At 43.3% G+C, this 16,629-nt stretch overlaps 1 protein-coding gene across 1 annotated transcript in view; it reads left to right on the forward strand.

Moving 5' to 3' along the window:
* Nucleotides 1-16,629, forward strand: part of AP4E1 (adaptor related protein complex 4 subunit epsilon 1) — a 64,438-nt gene that overhangs the window by 6,732 nt on the left and 41,077 nt on the right. The window contains exons 4-9 of the mRNA XM_088472775.1: nt 248-321; nt 2,601-2,722; nt 4,945-5,104; nt 8,401-8,567; nt 11,285-11,358; nt 11,479-11,601. Coding sequence (XP_088328901.1) covers nt 248-321; nt 2,601-2,722; nt 4,945-5,104; nt 8,401-8,567; nt 11,285-11,358; nt 11,479-11,601 — 720 coding nt within the window. The remainder of the gene's footprint in view (nt 1-247; nt 322-2,600; nt 2,723-4,944; nt 5,105-8,400; nt 8,568-11,284; nt 11,359-11,478; nt 11,602-16,629) is intronic.

A 16,629-nucleotide genomic window follows, 5' to 3' on the forward strand; every position in this document is an offset into this window, starting at 1 on the left:
AGGTAATGGTAAAACCGTGCACTTTATATTCTGCTTCAACTGGTTTGTTTAATTTCAGATGAGCTGTATAGCATCTATAAATTTACGTTTTACTGATATGATAAAAAATATCGATTGTCCAAAAATATATGGTTGCTTTTTGGATCTTGCAGTGTATTACACAATCCCAGTCACGTATCCTTATAACATAAATTACTACTCATGTAGTTTTTCTATTGTACTTTTTTCTTTTCTTTCCACATTGCAGGGTACCTGGCAGTGTCATTGTTCTTACATGAAAACCATGAGTTGCTGCTTCTGCTAGTGAATACAGTTTTGAAGGTAAAATATAGACACATAAATCTGTACTTTTATTATTAATATTATTTGTTTTTAGTTTCCCTATTCTTGTTATTTATTTATTATAAAGTATATTTTCTCCTTCATCCATGTGGGACACTGGGAACCCTGGGTTTAATGGAGCAGAGAAGAACTGGACACCACACAGTTAATCTTCTTTTCCCAGCAGCACAGGCTCCTCCTCCCCTATACCCCGCCCTCAGCCTACAGAGTCAGTTTTTTTTGTGTGCCCAAAGAGCCTATATTAGTTTTATTTTATATGTTAAGAGCAGGCAGCAGGTCAGCGTCATAACGCCTCCGCTGCTCCATCGTTCCCTGCTCCAGCGGTTGGAGCGCTGGCAACTGAGTCAGTGTCCCCGGCCGGCTCTGGAGCAAACAGCAGGAGCCCAGACGTGACCGGAACGCCAAGGGACCAAGTAAGGCGGTTATCTGTTCTGCAGGGAGCTACACTGTAGCGACTGTCACCGCCGGTGAGGGAGGCCACTGGCAGCGGGGACCAGGGTTTCTCTGCACCCCCACTGGACCACCAGGGAAGTTTCCTGCAACAGGGCGCTGGAATACACAGCGGCAAGTCTCTATGGTCTGCCAGAGGGGAGAGAGAGCTTTCCCTCTTGGCTCCTTACCCAACCCTTGGCGCGTTCCCTGCTCCAGGCTGCCCGGTATCCTCCTCTCTCCTCCCCTCTTAAAACATGGGTGGCCATTTTGGGACACTACCTGCCTAAGTAGTCAGAGGATAGCTGCTCCTGTCTTCCCTATACCTCCTACCGGGGGTCAGGTCATAGTTTCTTGTCCCCTTCCACTCCTGTTGGGGCTGGTTGCTGGGCTCGTATTTCCCTCATTCTAAGCAATGAATGTTTTTGTGTGCCTGTTCTATTCGACCTCCGTTTGTTCCCCCCAGTAGCTCCTTGGTAATTGACCATGGTATTGAGGGCTCTTCAGACCTCTCCATTTGAATCACTTCAAGCCGTTGACCCGTCACGTCTCTGACTTGAGCACCATATCTCATCGTTCTCCCTTTCTGGTTTTTCATCCTGATCGGGCTGTCCTTCGTACGTATCTGGGCAACTTTATTTGCTCTGTGCTTTCATACCAATCAGGAAATTGTCGTTTTTGTCTTCAGGTACCAGAGTCTTCTCCAGACAGGCCTCCTCCTTAGAAGTGTTTCAGGGTCTTTGTACCTATGTCAATAGGCTACAGGACATTCGTAAGTTGGATTTGCTCTTTGACCTCTATGACTTTCATAAGCAAGATTGTCACCACCCTCCAAACAGACCTTGGCCCGCTGGCGTCGTTTAACCATCCGCCGGGCCTACTTGTTGGCGAACCAACTGGCCCATGCCTCTGTGTGCTCATTGCACCAGGTCCTCGGGGGCTACTTGGGTGTCTCAGCATGGCGCCAACGCTGAGCAGCTTTGTAAAGCAGCTACATGGTCCTCTGCCCATACTTTCATCAAGTTCTAAAGCTTTGACACCTTTGCCTCTGCTGATGCTGGTTTTGGGGGTAGGATCTTGAGTGCAGCACAGGAGCATTAAGGGGACAGCTGTGGGATGTCCCAGGGTTCCCAGTGTCCCCATGGATGAAGGAGAGAAGAGGATTTTTGTTTCTTACCTGAAAAATCCATTTCTCTTGAGTCCATTGGGGACACTGGGTGCCCGCCCTAATGTCCCTGGCTGGCAAAGGGTTTTTATCTGTTCCGACCCCTCGCTTAGTCTGGGTAGTACAGTATGTGTGTAATTTCCTTCTCCTCTCCTCCTTCTCCCTGTCCTTTTGGCTTGTTAAGTTTACTGGCTCTGTAGGCTGGGGGCAGGGTATAGTAGGCTGGGGGCAGGGTATAGAGGAGGAGGAGGAGTCTGTGCTGCTGGGGAAAAAAAATAACTTTGGTGCCCAGGTCTCCTCTGCTCCTCTAAACCCAATTTTTGCAGTGTCCCCCATGGACTCGGAGAAAAGGATTTTACAGCTAAAAAACAAAAATCCCCTTATCAAATACAAGTTTGCTTTGTTCAAATACTAAATAATATACAGTCCATTACTTCTCAATGGAGTATTTGTGCAATGTTTATACTTTCAATGCTCTCTTAGTTATGCTATTGTATTTCAACTGCTAATCTGCAGAATATGAGCAACTCATAGGAGGTGTACCTGATTACAATTGTAATCTCGGATGTATAGATACAGTATGTAAATACCCAAAAGCCATGTTGTAGTGTTTATAGCTGTCTGTCCTGTAATAAAGCATTCATGTCCTCATGCCTGTTGATAGGACCTTCAGAGTACCAATCTTGTGGAGGTGTGCATGGCGCTCACTATGGTGAGTCAGATATTTCCCCGGGAAATGATTCCAGCCGCTCTGCCGCTCATAGAAGACAAACTGCAACACTCAAAGTAAGAGAAAATTGCATTGCTATTGAAAGTGACCTCATCCCAAGATCTGGTGGGAAATCATTGAATTTTCTGTAAACGTGTATTTAGTAATGCCTCTTTTACACCAAAGTGCCGGGTCTGATTCCGGAGTTGGAACACTGTTCCAATCCGGATCAGACCCGGCACAGAACCCTTTCGTATTGCTGCGCCGACTCAGGATATTCCTGAGTCAGCGCCGTTGACACTGCAGACCTGGCTTTTCCGGCATCGTTGTGACCCGGATCGCGCCATTTACACTGCAGGGTGGCATGGGAACGACCCGTGGCCTAACCTGCAAAATACCCGAGTTGGATCCTCTGGACCCGGGCGGATCCATTTATACTGCCAAAAATCCTGGGTTGATGCGCATCAACCCGGGATTTTTATGTGGGTGTAAAAGGGGTATAAGTCTGCATCCATCTATGGGTACTATTTCAATGTGATCCTTAAATCCCAGAACACTGCAGCACTTGTTTTATTTCTCTTAACAATACCTTGTTAAAGCGGCAGAAACATGAGAGGTTAGTGCTGCCCTCCATATTCCTGTCTTCTGGTGCTAGTCCTAACATACCGTATTGTACAGAAGATTATTTGTGTTTTGTGTAAAGACTGCAAAGTCATTGTCTATTTCAGTTATACTTGAAGCATTTTCAGTGATTTTCTTTTGTTATTGGTGATGAAAATATTAATACTGATTAATTGCATGGTAGATGTATCTGTTTTAGTTTTCATTACACCTTCTTTAGCAGTACATTAGAAAAAGATGAAGACATTTGACAATTATGTAAAATATATCCAATATACTATCCATAGATTTCATTATTATGCACAATATACGTATAAACCGAATATAATCTCTATAAACAGTGAGTGCTGATGTCATCACGTCCGCGTTGATTAGGAAATCTTGTGTATAAAGAACAATGCACCCTCTGCTTTAAATGACAGATATTAGAAGTCACTTTGTAATTATGGCAACTGTATAAAAGCACTTATCCTATTTTATGGTTCCAGAATCAATTAGTAACTTCTATTTAGAGATGAGCGGTTTGGTTTTTACTCTTTTCTTTCTGCCAAATTAATGAAAGTTCGGATTTATCTTATTGGCTATCCAAAACATGTGATAGCTGGATAGCCAATAAAATGTGTTCTTCAGATCCGAACTTAACCGAGCCAAAACCAAACTGCTCATCTCTACTTCTAATGTATTTTCTCGAGAATACAATATTCATGAAAAATTATTTTTATATCTCCTTTTACTATAGTCTCTTGTAAAGACACCATAGACATTACACACAATGGTTCACACATATTTATATCGTTATTTTAATGATTTCTAACGTTGGATACTGACTAGGGTAGCCTATTTATCTATATTCTGGCACCAGGATTGACTTGACATTATTGGAGTACCCATTGCTTCCTTTTTTTTGTTATATTTAATATATGGCCGACATAGTCATTCAAGTCATTCCCTCTGTCCCAGTGACGCTTACATTCTAAAATTGCCCCCTGAAATTACACTACAGAATGTTTATGGACATAATTTTCTTGACTCTCTTTCTCTGCAAATTGTGGCTTTTGTGCTCTGTGTGATAAGACGTCTGTTTCAGCTAGAAGACTAAAGCTGGGTACACACTATACTATTATCGGCCCGATCAGTCAATTATCGGTTGCCGTGTGATTTTTGTGTAGTGTATTTGCATGATGGATTTGCAGTAACGCAGAGAAAACCAGCCAGAAACACTCTGCTCCGATTATCCGATTGTTCAAAATTCCTGATCTATGTCAGCCACAGCGTTACAGTAATTTGACAATATTTCCTCTGATATTTTAGGTTTACCTCATTATCCTTGTGGGACAAAGTCACTGTGGTGAACTATATAACCAACAGAAAATTTACAGGTTTTAACAGAAAATTACAGGCAATAAAATCGCACCTTTTATCGGATTGGTAGAAAAATCGCGCTAGTGTGTAGCCAGCTTCTTTGATTGGTCCGCTTTAATGATGCCCTGCTTGTGATCATATAGTTCCCAGAGAAAAAATGTTGGTACATGTGTCATGGAAATGACCATCAGAAATGGTGAAACCATTGTGTTTTCTGCTGGCACGTTGATGAGTAATGACTTTATTTTGACTAACTAGATAATTCTCTGACTTGTAGTAAGTAAAAGGTGAATGGGATCTTGTTAAATGTTTTTAGGGAAATCGTGAGAAGGAAAGCTGTCCTGGCATTGTACAAATTCTATCTTATTGCACCTACTCAAGTACAGCATATACATGAGAAGTTCAGGAAGGCACTGTGTGACCGGGATGTGGGGGTCATGGCTGCGGCTCTACACATTTATCTGCAGGTGATCAAGGTACAATCAGATGCTCTCTTGTGAATCCGTTTAAAAACACTTAAAGGTACATTTTTTAATTTTTTTGCTACAGGCAATTCCATATTGAACTCCCTTCACCCTCTCCATCTGCAAAATATTTCATGCTGTGCATTATTCCCTTACTATAGGCTAGATACACCCCAGGCCTCATCCAGTGAATAGAGATGTGTAATAATGTCACTAAAACAGCTTCTCTATTCCTGCCGATCATTTCATATTAAAGCAGAGGGCTGGCTCTGACATGGAGGACCACCTCTCCCAGCTCCCACAGATATGCAGTCAGTGTCATTCTAATGTTCAGAAGCCAGTGATGGTGCAGCAGGGAATGACGCTGGCCTTTGTGCCCATCTGGCAGTGGGGGGTATATAGTTGGAGGGGGGGGGGGTTGGAGAAGAGGTAGGGGCAGAGCTGCATTTTGCTTTAGGGCAATCTGAGTGGGCTGCTTTTTGACTCATTAGCTAAGAGACACACCACTGTGCTGACCAGTCTGGGCACTAGCTAGCCCTTTCCTCAGAACAGCGCTGTATAAATAAAATTATTGTTATTCTCTAATCAGCCCAGACTAGCTAGTGTTGTCCTTTTTTATCTCTCTCTTATTTAATTAGCGTCACTTGTCCTGCTACAATAGAAAAGCCTTATTCTGTTCTTCTTCCTATTTTATTTTTATTATTTATTTATTGCCAGTTCTTTATATAGCGCACACATATTCCGCAGCGCTTTACAAAGAATATTTGGCCATTCACATCAGGCCCTGCCCCAGTGGAGCTTACAATCTGTGTTCCCTACCACATGTACACACACACTAGGGTTAATTTGTGTTGGGAGCCAATTAACCTACCACTATATTTTTGGAGTGTGGGAGGAAACCGGAGCACCCGGAGGAAACCCACGCAAGCACAGGGAGAATATACAAACTCCGCACAGTTAGGGCTAGCTAGTGCCCATGACCTCAATGCTGTGAGGCAGTGATGCTAACCATTACACCGTCTGTGCTGCCCTATTGAGACAACAACAGCACTGTTAATAGAAATAAGCAAGGAGGCAGCATAATGACCTTCCCCATACAAATCCTATCAATGGAGCTAGCCAGCCTTTGCTACACATCATTCATAGTGAAAACCAGCTCCCAGACTGGTCAGTGTAGGCCTAGTGCTTTCATTTGAAGAGGTGCAAAAATAATGGTGTAGTGCCCCCTTTGAGGGTACCAGCTATGTCTTGCGAACCCCACTGGGCTGTGGGATATGAATTATAATGGTTAATGTATCATAAAGAAGGGGTCCAAAAACATACCCATATTTTCTATGTAATAAAATAGGCCCTCCTCCCACTGTGCTAGTTACAAATTATATTTATTAAGAAAAAGTAGAAAAAAAAATAAATTACATATCTGGTATTCTGACCTAAGAAACATGTATTTATATACAGTGCGTCCAGAAAGTATTCACAACGCTTCACTTTTTCCACATATTGGTATGTTATAGCCTTATTTCAAAATGGAAAAATGTCATTTTTATCCTCAAAATTCTACACACAATGCCATGAAGCTCAAAATTGAGCTCAGGTGCATCCTGTTTCCACTGATCATCCTTGAGATGTTCCTACAGCTTAATTGCAGTCTACCTGTGGTCAATTCAGTTGATTTGGACATGATTTTGAAAGGCATACACCTGTCTATATAAGGTCCCACACTTGACAGTGTATGTCAGAGCACAAACCAAGAATGAAGTCCAAGGAATTGTCTGTAGACCTCCGAGACAGGATTGTCTCGAGGCACAAATCTGGGGAAGGGTACAGAAAAATATCTGCTGCTTTGAAGATCCCAATGAGCACAGTGACCTCCATCATTCGTAAATGGAAGAAGTTCGGCACCACCAGGACTCTTCCTAGAGTTGGTCGGCCGTCTAAACTGAGCGATTGGGGGAGAAGGGCCCTAGTCAGGGAGGTGACCAAGAACCTGATGGTCACTCTGTCAGAGCTACAACATTCCTCTGTGGAGAGAGGAGAACCTTCCAGAAGGACAACCATATCTGCAGCAATCCACCAATCAGGCCTGTATGGTAGAGTGGCCAGACGGAAGCCACTCCTTAGTAAAAAGCACTTGGCAGCTCGCCTGGAGTTTGCCAAAATGCATCTAAAGGACTCTCAGACCATGAGAGACAAAGATTGTACTCTTTGGCATCAATGCCAGGTGTTATGTTTGGAGGAAACCAGGCACCGCTCATCACCAGGCCAGTACCATCCCTACAGTGAAGCATGGTGGTGGCAGCATCATGCTGTGGGGATGTTTTTCAGCGGCAGGAACTGGGAGACTAGTCAGGCTAGAGGGAAAGATGAATGCAGCAATGTACAGAGACATCCTGGATGAAAACCTGCTCCAGATTGCTCTTGACCTCAGACTGGGGCAACTGTTCATCTTTCAGCAGGGCAACAACCCCTTAAGCACACAGCCAAGATATCAAAGGAATGGCTTCAGGTCAACTATGTCAATGTCCTTGAGTGGCCCAGCCAGAGCCCAGACTTGAATCCGATTGAACATCTCTGGAGAGATCTGAAAATGGCTGTGCACCGACGCTTCCCATCCAACCTGATGGAGCTTGAGAGGTGCTGCAAAGAGGAATGGGCGAAACTGCCCAAAGATAGGTGTGCCAAGCTTGTGGCATCATATTCAAAAAGACTTGAGGCTGTAATTGCTGCCAAAGGTGCATCAACAAAGTATTGAGCAAAGGTTGTGAATACTTATGTACATGTGATTTCTTAGTTGTTTGTTTTTACGATTTTTGCAAAGTTAATAAAAAAAACTTTTTACACATTGTCATTATGGGGTATTGTGTGTAGAAATTTGAGGACAAAAATTAATTTATTCCATTTTGGAATAAGGCTGTAACATAAAAAAATGTGGAAAAAGTGAAGCGTAGTCTATACTTTCCGGATGCACTGTAGATTGATCTAAAGTTGTATTTTGTTATGTAGCAAGTTTTCGTAAGTTTGGTCATACGTTTATCTGTTATCACGGTAACTTCTCTAATGCAGCTGTAAAGTAATGTAAACAACAGGGTTGATTTATTCTAATTGTAAACTCAAGGGAAGTAAAGGCTGAAAGGGCAGAAAATGTAGGTGGAGTGAGAAACAGCCATAACCTAGATAACATAACATATAATAATCCACACAAGAGATACTTCTTCACTAATGTGTGTGTGTAGCAAAACAAACTATCATGCGGTAAATCAATTGTGACTTGTAAAGGCAAATTGTACTGTATACTTTATCTTACACAGGATAACCCATCAGGGTACAAGGATTTGACAAGCTCCTTCGTTACCATTTTGAAACAAGTAGTTGGAGGAAAACTGCCTGTAGATTTTAATTATCACAGTGTCCCAGCTCCGTGGCTACAAATTCAACTTTTGCGGATCCTGAGACTGCTAGGAAAAGATAACCCCGGGTAAACAATTACATCCATTTGGATTATACCAGCCCAAAGGTTGTTGGGAATATGTTCAATTGACTAAGGGGCACATAGTATTCTACTACATTCCTCCACTGAAAAGATTACAGTCCAATTATATCTGATTAATAAATACTTATCCTTTCTCATTGCATCCATCATTTTCCTATAAAATGTCCCTCCAAACATCAGTATGTGCGAGAGCAGCTGCTTGTTGATTTTGTGTGTCTGACGTTTGGTTGAAAGAGAAAATTCATCTGGGCACAATGAACTAATGGAACACAGTTCTTGTTTAAAAGTTTCTTAGAGCATAGGCCAGTGGTTCCCAAACGTTTTTCAATCACGGCGCCCTAGAGTAAGAGCATTGTTTTTACGGCACCCCTATACCAAAAGCTTGTTATTGAGAAATTCAGAAAAAATGTAGTAAAGTAAAAAAGTGAAGTTAATTGTGCTTACCTGTCATCCTTCGGCTCAGTTATGTGGTGGTGGACAGGTTTGCGCTTCTCTTTGTACACATATTTACATTACATTGACCATAAATAATTAAAATTTGGAGCTGGACAACCAACCTGAGGCACCCCTGCATGTGTCCCGAGTCACCCCTGGGTGCCGCGGCACACAGTTTGGGAACCACTGGCATAAACTACTATAATTGATACAGATTTGGCAGCTTTGACACTTGACATTGGACCAAAATAAACTGATTGTGTTATTTTTTAAAATAGATGATAATTAATGCTGTTATAGCACTGCTGGTAATTCTAACTGGAAACTTTTTAATGCTCTACATAGACTGTTCAGTAGTCTTATATACAGTGAGTATTAACAACTATGGTGGGAATTCAATTTGCCCTGTTAATTTAATGGGTGTGAAAAAGGGTGGTAGTCTTGGGCTTTAATGCCTGGGGCTATTCAATTAGAGCCACTTTTTCTCTCCCTTTAAATTACCCTGGATAGCACCGGTTAACACATAGATTTTGGGATAAGTTCCCGGACCTATGTGTTAACATAGTTGTAGCACCGATTAACAGACTATTTATCAGAGATTTCTTTCCATTAACTGCAGCTTGCGGGCTGCCTTCAGGGCTAATTGAATAGTACCAGGGGATCCATTAGTATGCGGTAAATTATTTTGGTCTTTTCTGCAGTTATGTTGGAAATGTAATCTGTGTTGCATATTTTACCTTTTAACACGTTCATGCAGGAGCTACTTATTGTCATTTCTTATTTCAAACCTGATGATGTTAGGCATGTGATGCAGAGAGAGTATTACATATACTCTGCCCCTGACTATGGAAAGCCTGCTGGATATGTGTTGGATACGCTCTATAGCCAAGAGAGCATTTCATAATGAAAATGTTGAGGCTGATGCAGTGCCAGTTTGCAGAGTGTGAATTTGGACTGCACACGCTCTGAAAGGGAACACATTCCTGTTCGGTTTTGCTGACTCACAAACATTTTGCACTTTATCAAACCTTATGACCGGTGAGTCGTAACTGACATTACCACATAGCCGAATTTCACTACGGGCATGTTGATGCAAATGTAGCCCATGCAGACCAGCAAGTAGGCGCATATACGCCTATTGGTAGGTTTATCTTTTGCAGGTGGAATTACTCTCTTATTATTATTATTATTATTATTATTATTATTATTATTATTATTATTATTATTATTATTACACAAAGTATGTGTAGCGTCATACATACATGGTAAACAGAAAACTTTTCACAGTAACAGGGTACCGAGCATAAATACAATACATAAGGGCAGACCACAGCATAAACACATAACATAAATACCAAATATTTATATCCTACAAAAGACAGGGTAGAACATATGATAGGAGCAATGGTAGAACAACTCACCGGGCACGATTCTATTCAACGCGATGTAAATAGCGCCGGGAGATAACTCCCGGAGCTATTCAATTCATCGCGATGTTAGGTCAGGGAAGGCTCTTTCTCGCGCCTTAAACAGGGTGTTTAGGCACGATAATGGGTATTCCCCGACCTAACTTCCCGGCGCGAGGCTGTTTTCCAGGCGCGAAGGGCAGAAAACTGCCTCGCACCGGGACTTTTGTCGGATTTCTGCTCTCATCCCCGGAGGGATGAGATAAGAAATCATTAGTCGGACTTGGCAGCGCGGTGTATTGAATCGCTCCGGGAGCTCACTCCCGGCGCTATTTACATCGCATTGAATAGAATCGTGCCAACTGAAGCTAGTAGGAGTCGCAGGTGGGAATTTAATTCATTCTCCGGGATTCTGTACCCAACGTAATGACCAGTAAAAAGTCATAATCTGAGAAGGCGACAAAGGAGCAGAGCACTGGTGAGTGCTCGAGGGAATAACAAGAGGGAGTAGTGCCCTGCCCATAGGAGCTTACATACAAGTGGAAGGGATGAACAATGCAGATGCATCTTGTGATACTAGTCTGTACATATAAAGTACAGCTCTGCATGTATGTGGAAATTTTGCTATTTTTCTATACAATTTTTGCTACCAAATCTGCATCGGCCCCTTTTTGTGTATTTTGCACATATTAGGGGGACAAAAGTGCCACAAGGCTGAATTTCTTCTCTGGCTGCTTGGTGTCTCCTCACTTTAATTATAGAGCAGTCATTACTTTGTTACATTTGAAAGTGTTTTGGGTTTGTTTGTTTTTTAATTTTAACTTATTTGTATACATCTAATTTTTGCATTCATCATTTTAGGACCAGCAAATTAATTTATGATGTATTGGACGAATCATTAAGACGAGCAGAAATTAATCACAATATAACCTATGGTAAGGTAGTATATTTTTCCGTAAGTTACAGTTTTTCTATTTTTTTTTAACTTGGTTTAACTTGAACTTTTAATAACATTGCTGACAATGGTATGTGACATTTGTGGCTTTCTTTTTCAGCTATTCTGTTTGAGTGTGTTCAGACTATTTATACGATTTACCCAAAGTCTGATTTATTTGAGAAGGCTGCAAAATGTATTGGAAAGTTTGTTCTATCTCCAAAAATTAATCTGAAGTATTTGGGTAAGCAGACTATTGTTGGCTATGTATTTACATTTATATGGGATTTTCCCCACTAATCCTCTCCTACCATTTCAGAAATGTTTTTTTTTATTATTTTGAGCTTTTTTTTTCTATATAGGTAAATGTGTTATGTATGTATGTATATACGTATATACAGGTTGAGTCTCCCATATCTAAAATGTTTGGGACCAGGGAATATTTGGATATCGGAATATTCCGTATTTTGGAATATTTACATAAAATAATGAAATATCTTGGGAATGGGACCCAAATATACACACAGAATGCATTTATGTGTTATATACACCTAATATACGTAACCTGAAGGTCATTTTATACTATATTTTTAATAAAATGTGCATTAAAAAAAAGTTTGTGTACATTTATGAAATTCATTTATGTTTCATATATACCTTATGCACACAGCATGAAGGTTATTTTACACTATATTTTTAATAAATTGTGCTTTAAACAAAGTTTGTGTACATTGAACGTTCAGAAAGCAATGGTTTCACTTTCTCAGTAATGCTAAATATATTCCGTATTTTGGAATATTTGGATATGGGAGACTCAATCTGTATATGTATGTATGTGTGTGTATATGTGTGTGTGTGTCATATATATATATATATATATATATATATATATATAATTACCGTATATAAACGAGTATAAGCCGAGTTTTTTAGCACTTTTTTTGTGCTGAAAAAGCCCCCCCTCGGTTTATACTCGAGTTATGCTCCAGGACCACAATGAAAAGTACCTGCTTGAGGTGGCCGGCGGTAGCAGTGTGAGATATCCCCGGGGTACGCTGCCCTGTCTGATTCGATTCCACTGCGCTGGTGACCTACTCTACTCTGCACTGAGCGGCTTTCCCCCTGCCCGGCGCTGTCAGTCGGAGGCGGATGGCATTCCGTAGCACAGCGCTATGCAAAGCCGTCCACAAAGCTGCTCATCTGCTGGTAATACCAGCAGATGAACGGCTTTTCCGGCAATGATGCGGGAGCGCGCAACACCGCTTATTGCTGGGGCCGTACACACTGGGCGACTTTAAGCTGAAAGCCGCTCAAAACACCAAGTTTGAGTGGCTTTCAGCTCAGTCGTCCAGTGTGTACGGGCCTTAACCCTGGCACTGCGCACCACAGTAAGCAGATGGATGTGAGCTTGCAGTATATCTTTTCCTTTCGTCATTTTTACTTCTGCATTTCCCACCCTAGGCTTATACTCGAGTCAATAAGTTTTCCCATTTTTTTGTGGTAAAATTAGGCGCCTCGGCTTATATTCGGGTCGACTTATACTCGAGTATATACGGTATGTATTTAGTGAATTATATGAATACACAGAAAAACTTTTTAAATGAATAAAATATTTTAATTCTTAATGTCTACATTCCATATACTTTTTCTAGTCAGTTATACAGTATGTGCATGAGGATTTACATTTTGTGATGGGTTTTTCCACAAGTCGTTCACCTGCTTTTAATAAATGCATTGCCTATCTTCCTTAACTGTTACTTTTTTAATTCACTTGCCTGTGGATAAAGTTGTTTCTAATGCATTAAGCATCACTGATTTTTGTCTTCTCCGAGGGCAGTGAAAATTAACTATTGTGCCTGATAAAATAAAAGTCTTGGTAAAAACACGGAGTGGAAGCATTGGTCTTCATAGAGGTCTATTAGGAGCATGTATGTTAACCAATAAAACCTGCTGGAACCAATCTTGATAAAGGCAGGTAGCACATCCCAATGGAACACATCGACTGTACAACTGGCACTTGCATAATACCTGCCCTTGGATTAGTACCCATTCACAGTGCAGTGTAAATGAAATAGAATAATAGTTCGTATCAAATATGTTATGTGCATACTGTCTTTGTTTTGTTCCTAAATAATCTTAATAAATACCCACTCGCGTTTTTATATTTTTTCCACATTACACAACATCCACTTGTCACAGAAATCTCTGTACAATTGTTACTTTGTAAAGAAATTATATATAACAACAAAACAAGAAGGCGCTCATATTGTAGTATTACCATATGACCAATAATTGGTATTTTAAGTATTGTGCATATATTTTGTATAAGATGTAAGCTCTTGCAAGCAGGGCCCTCTTCTCTCATGTGCTTTTCCTTCCCTTACTCAGACTATCGTCTACTTCTAACTATTACAAGTGCACTAACACTTGGTTGCTGACGCCCTGCTGCTTGTTTAGTGTTATGATTGTTAATGCAGAAATGTTTATAAACCATATCCTTGTCTTGCATTGTTTTGTACTGCAAGTTGCTGTTTTCTATTTCAGGGTCCATAGGGTATCCACAGGATACCTTGGGGTATAGGCGATGGCGGCAGACATCGGGCACCTCAGAGTTACGTTTTCAGCCTCCCAGGATCCCCTCTCCTATACCCCGCCCCCGAGCCAAGGCATCTCAGTTTCATAGTTGCCTGGCTCGGAGTCTGATCACCTTTTTCAGAGGGGGGCGCTGAACAGCCCCTGAAGTTCGAACGAGGCAGCTTTACTGCGCTGCTATGAGCGGACAGCAGGCACAAGCTAATTAGAGGTTCCTGCTGATGCTCTGTCACCCCGCCGGGCCAGGACGCCGGTACTGATCAGGGGATCCTGGCGGATACCAGGTGTCTCAGCTAGCGGGGACCCCGGGACATCCAGACTGTGGCCGGATTCAAGGGGACTCAGGTAAGCGGCGGGTACCCGTCGATTCACAGTCTTATTGTGTCCCTAGGCAGGGGGCTCCCTAGGAACAGGCTGCGTGTGGAGCCAGGTACTGATCCTGCGCATACACTAGACCACCAGGGCCAGCAGGCTGCAGCGGTTGGGATACGCTCCAGCGTCCCAGGGGTTAATAGCATGCCAGGGGAGCGTGCCTTCCCCGTATCACAGCCGGCGCTCCCCCGCTGCACAGTGCCTTTTCAAAGCGGTCTGGAGGGCTGTGTCAGCGCTCCTCCCCCGGGCCCGCCTCCTCAGCTCCTCGGGTGGCCATTTTCAAGGAAGTGGCAAACGCTGCTGGATTTTGACACAGGTGGCATCGCGGTCCCCCACATACCTCTCCTCCGATAAGGTCTGCATATGCAGCACTGTTTCCTACTAGGCTCTGTGTCTGCATAGTTGATCATAGTGCTTGTAGTGCAGGTGATTTATTTCTGCATTGTATGTGACTATATGCTAGCGCTATCTGACTGTACTTTCACTTCTGACTGTCAGCCATTTTACTATCTCTGAGTCTCATTCAGACCCGCACACGAGCGCTGTACGCTCGCAAGCGGGTCGATGTTACCCAAATGCGCACGACAGAGGCGCCTCCGTCGTGCGCATGCACGAGACCCGGCGAGCGACAGGGAAGCTGTCGCTCGGGGTCTCGCACCAAAGGGGCGTGCTGTCGATGGTGAGTGACAGCACGCCCCCTTTGGTGGGCGTGCCGGGGGCGTGGCTGCCCAGACAGAGGTGTTCCCATGTGAACGCCTACCGTCTGGGTCCGGCCCCACTGACATCACTAGTGATGTCAGTGGGAGTGTTTTTGGCTCTGATAGAGCCAAAAGCACTCCGGGCTTGCGGCAGACGAGACCCTACCACAAGGGTCTCGTCGCAAGCCCGATGGTCGCGATGGTCTTGACTATCGTGACCATCTTTTTGGCCGCTCGCATAAGCTCTGGGTGGTCACCCACAGCTATGCGAGCGGCCAGGAGGCCGCTCCATTTTAAGCTAGGCCAGCCCTGATTCAGAGCGAGCGCTCTGGTCAGAGCGTCCGGCTCTGAATCAGGCCCTCTGTTCTTTCTGTGCTAAAGCCCTTGCGGTGCGGTGTTGCAGGGTATTCATTGCCTCACAGTAAAAGTGTTTTTCTCTGTGGGGAGTCGCATACACACCATTTACACTCATCATGTCGTTTGGGAGTGAACGAGAATATCCTCTTTAGCTAAAATGTACCACATGCAATCAGGGCCGTAGCTAGGGTAGTGCAGCCGGTGCCATAGCACAGGGCACCACAGGTCAGGGGACGCTGTTTGGTCCTGTCAAATTTCTGTTTATTATCATTCTTGCTTGTAGCTTCCTCTTATTTCATCCCCAGCATCTCCTGACCTCTCCTATCTCTTCCCTGGACCTTCCCCCTGAAGTCATGGCCCTTTTTTGGGTGCATTATGTCTCTTTGAAAAATGAGGGGAGCGCCAATGCTCTTTCTGGCACAGGGCACCAAAAAGTCTAGTTATGGCTCTGCATCTAATGTACAATTAGCGGAGGGAGATGGGAATGCTGAGGGATTATGTAGGGCATGTTATATTATATCACGCCCGATTTCTGTCACTGCATCGGTGCAGGAACTGCCCTGGGCTTGTTTTGCTAAGGCACTTACAACCCTGGTGGGCCAGTTGGCGACACCCCCTGCGTTTCCCCCGATGGGGTTATTGCAGCAGGCGGTGGTCTCATCACCCATGCAGGGGTTCCCCAGACAGTTGATGGTACCTCAATGTCTCCCGCTTTCACCCCCCAGGTCTCGCAGGAGCCTGTGTGGGTGAATTCCTTGTCCAACCCGGTACAGCACCTGACGGATGTTTTACAGGGGGAGTCACCATTGCGGCCTTCTAAGCAGCCTTTATTGTCTCAGACTGCTCAGTATAATGATGACTGTGAGATTATTGACTTTTCAGATCATGAGCCCCTTCGTGTAAAGTAGGCGGAGTCTAGGTCTAAAGTCTTTATACCTGGCCTTATACGGGCAGTCCGTGCGGCCTTGGTTATTGAGGATGAGGATCCCCCATAGCGAAATCCAAATACGCCTTCTTTAAGGATATTAACGGAGATGCCACTGTATTTCCTCTATCTGGTCAGTTAGTGGACCATTTACACGAGGCGTGGAAAAATCCAAATTCGCTTGGCCTTTGCATACCCCTTTGCGGATAATTATTTTTCCAAATGGGAAACCCCTCCACAGGTGGATTCTCATGTCACACGCCTAGTGAGGAGTGCTACATTGCCCATGTCCTCCTTGAAGGATGTTACGGATCGCAAGGTTGAAATA

The sequence above is a fragment of the Taudactylus pleione genome, unplaced genomic scaffold (assembly GCF_031769625.1).
Source record: "Taudactylus pleione unplaced genomic scaffold, aTauple2 ptg000129l, whole genome shotgun sequence".
In the NCBI taxonomy this organism is placed as follows: domain Eukaryota; kingdom Metazoa; phylum Chordata; class Amphibia; order Anura; family Myobatrachidae; genus Taudactylus; species Taudactylus pleione.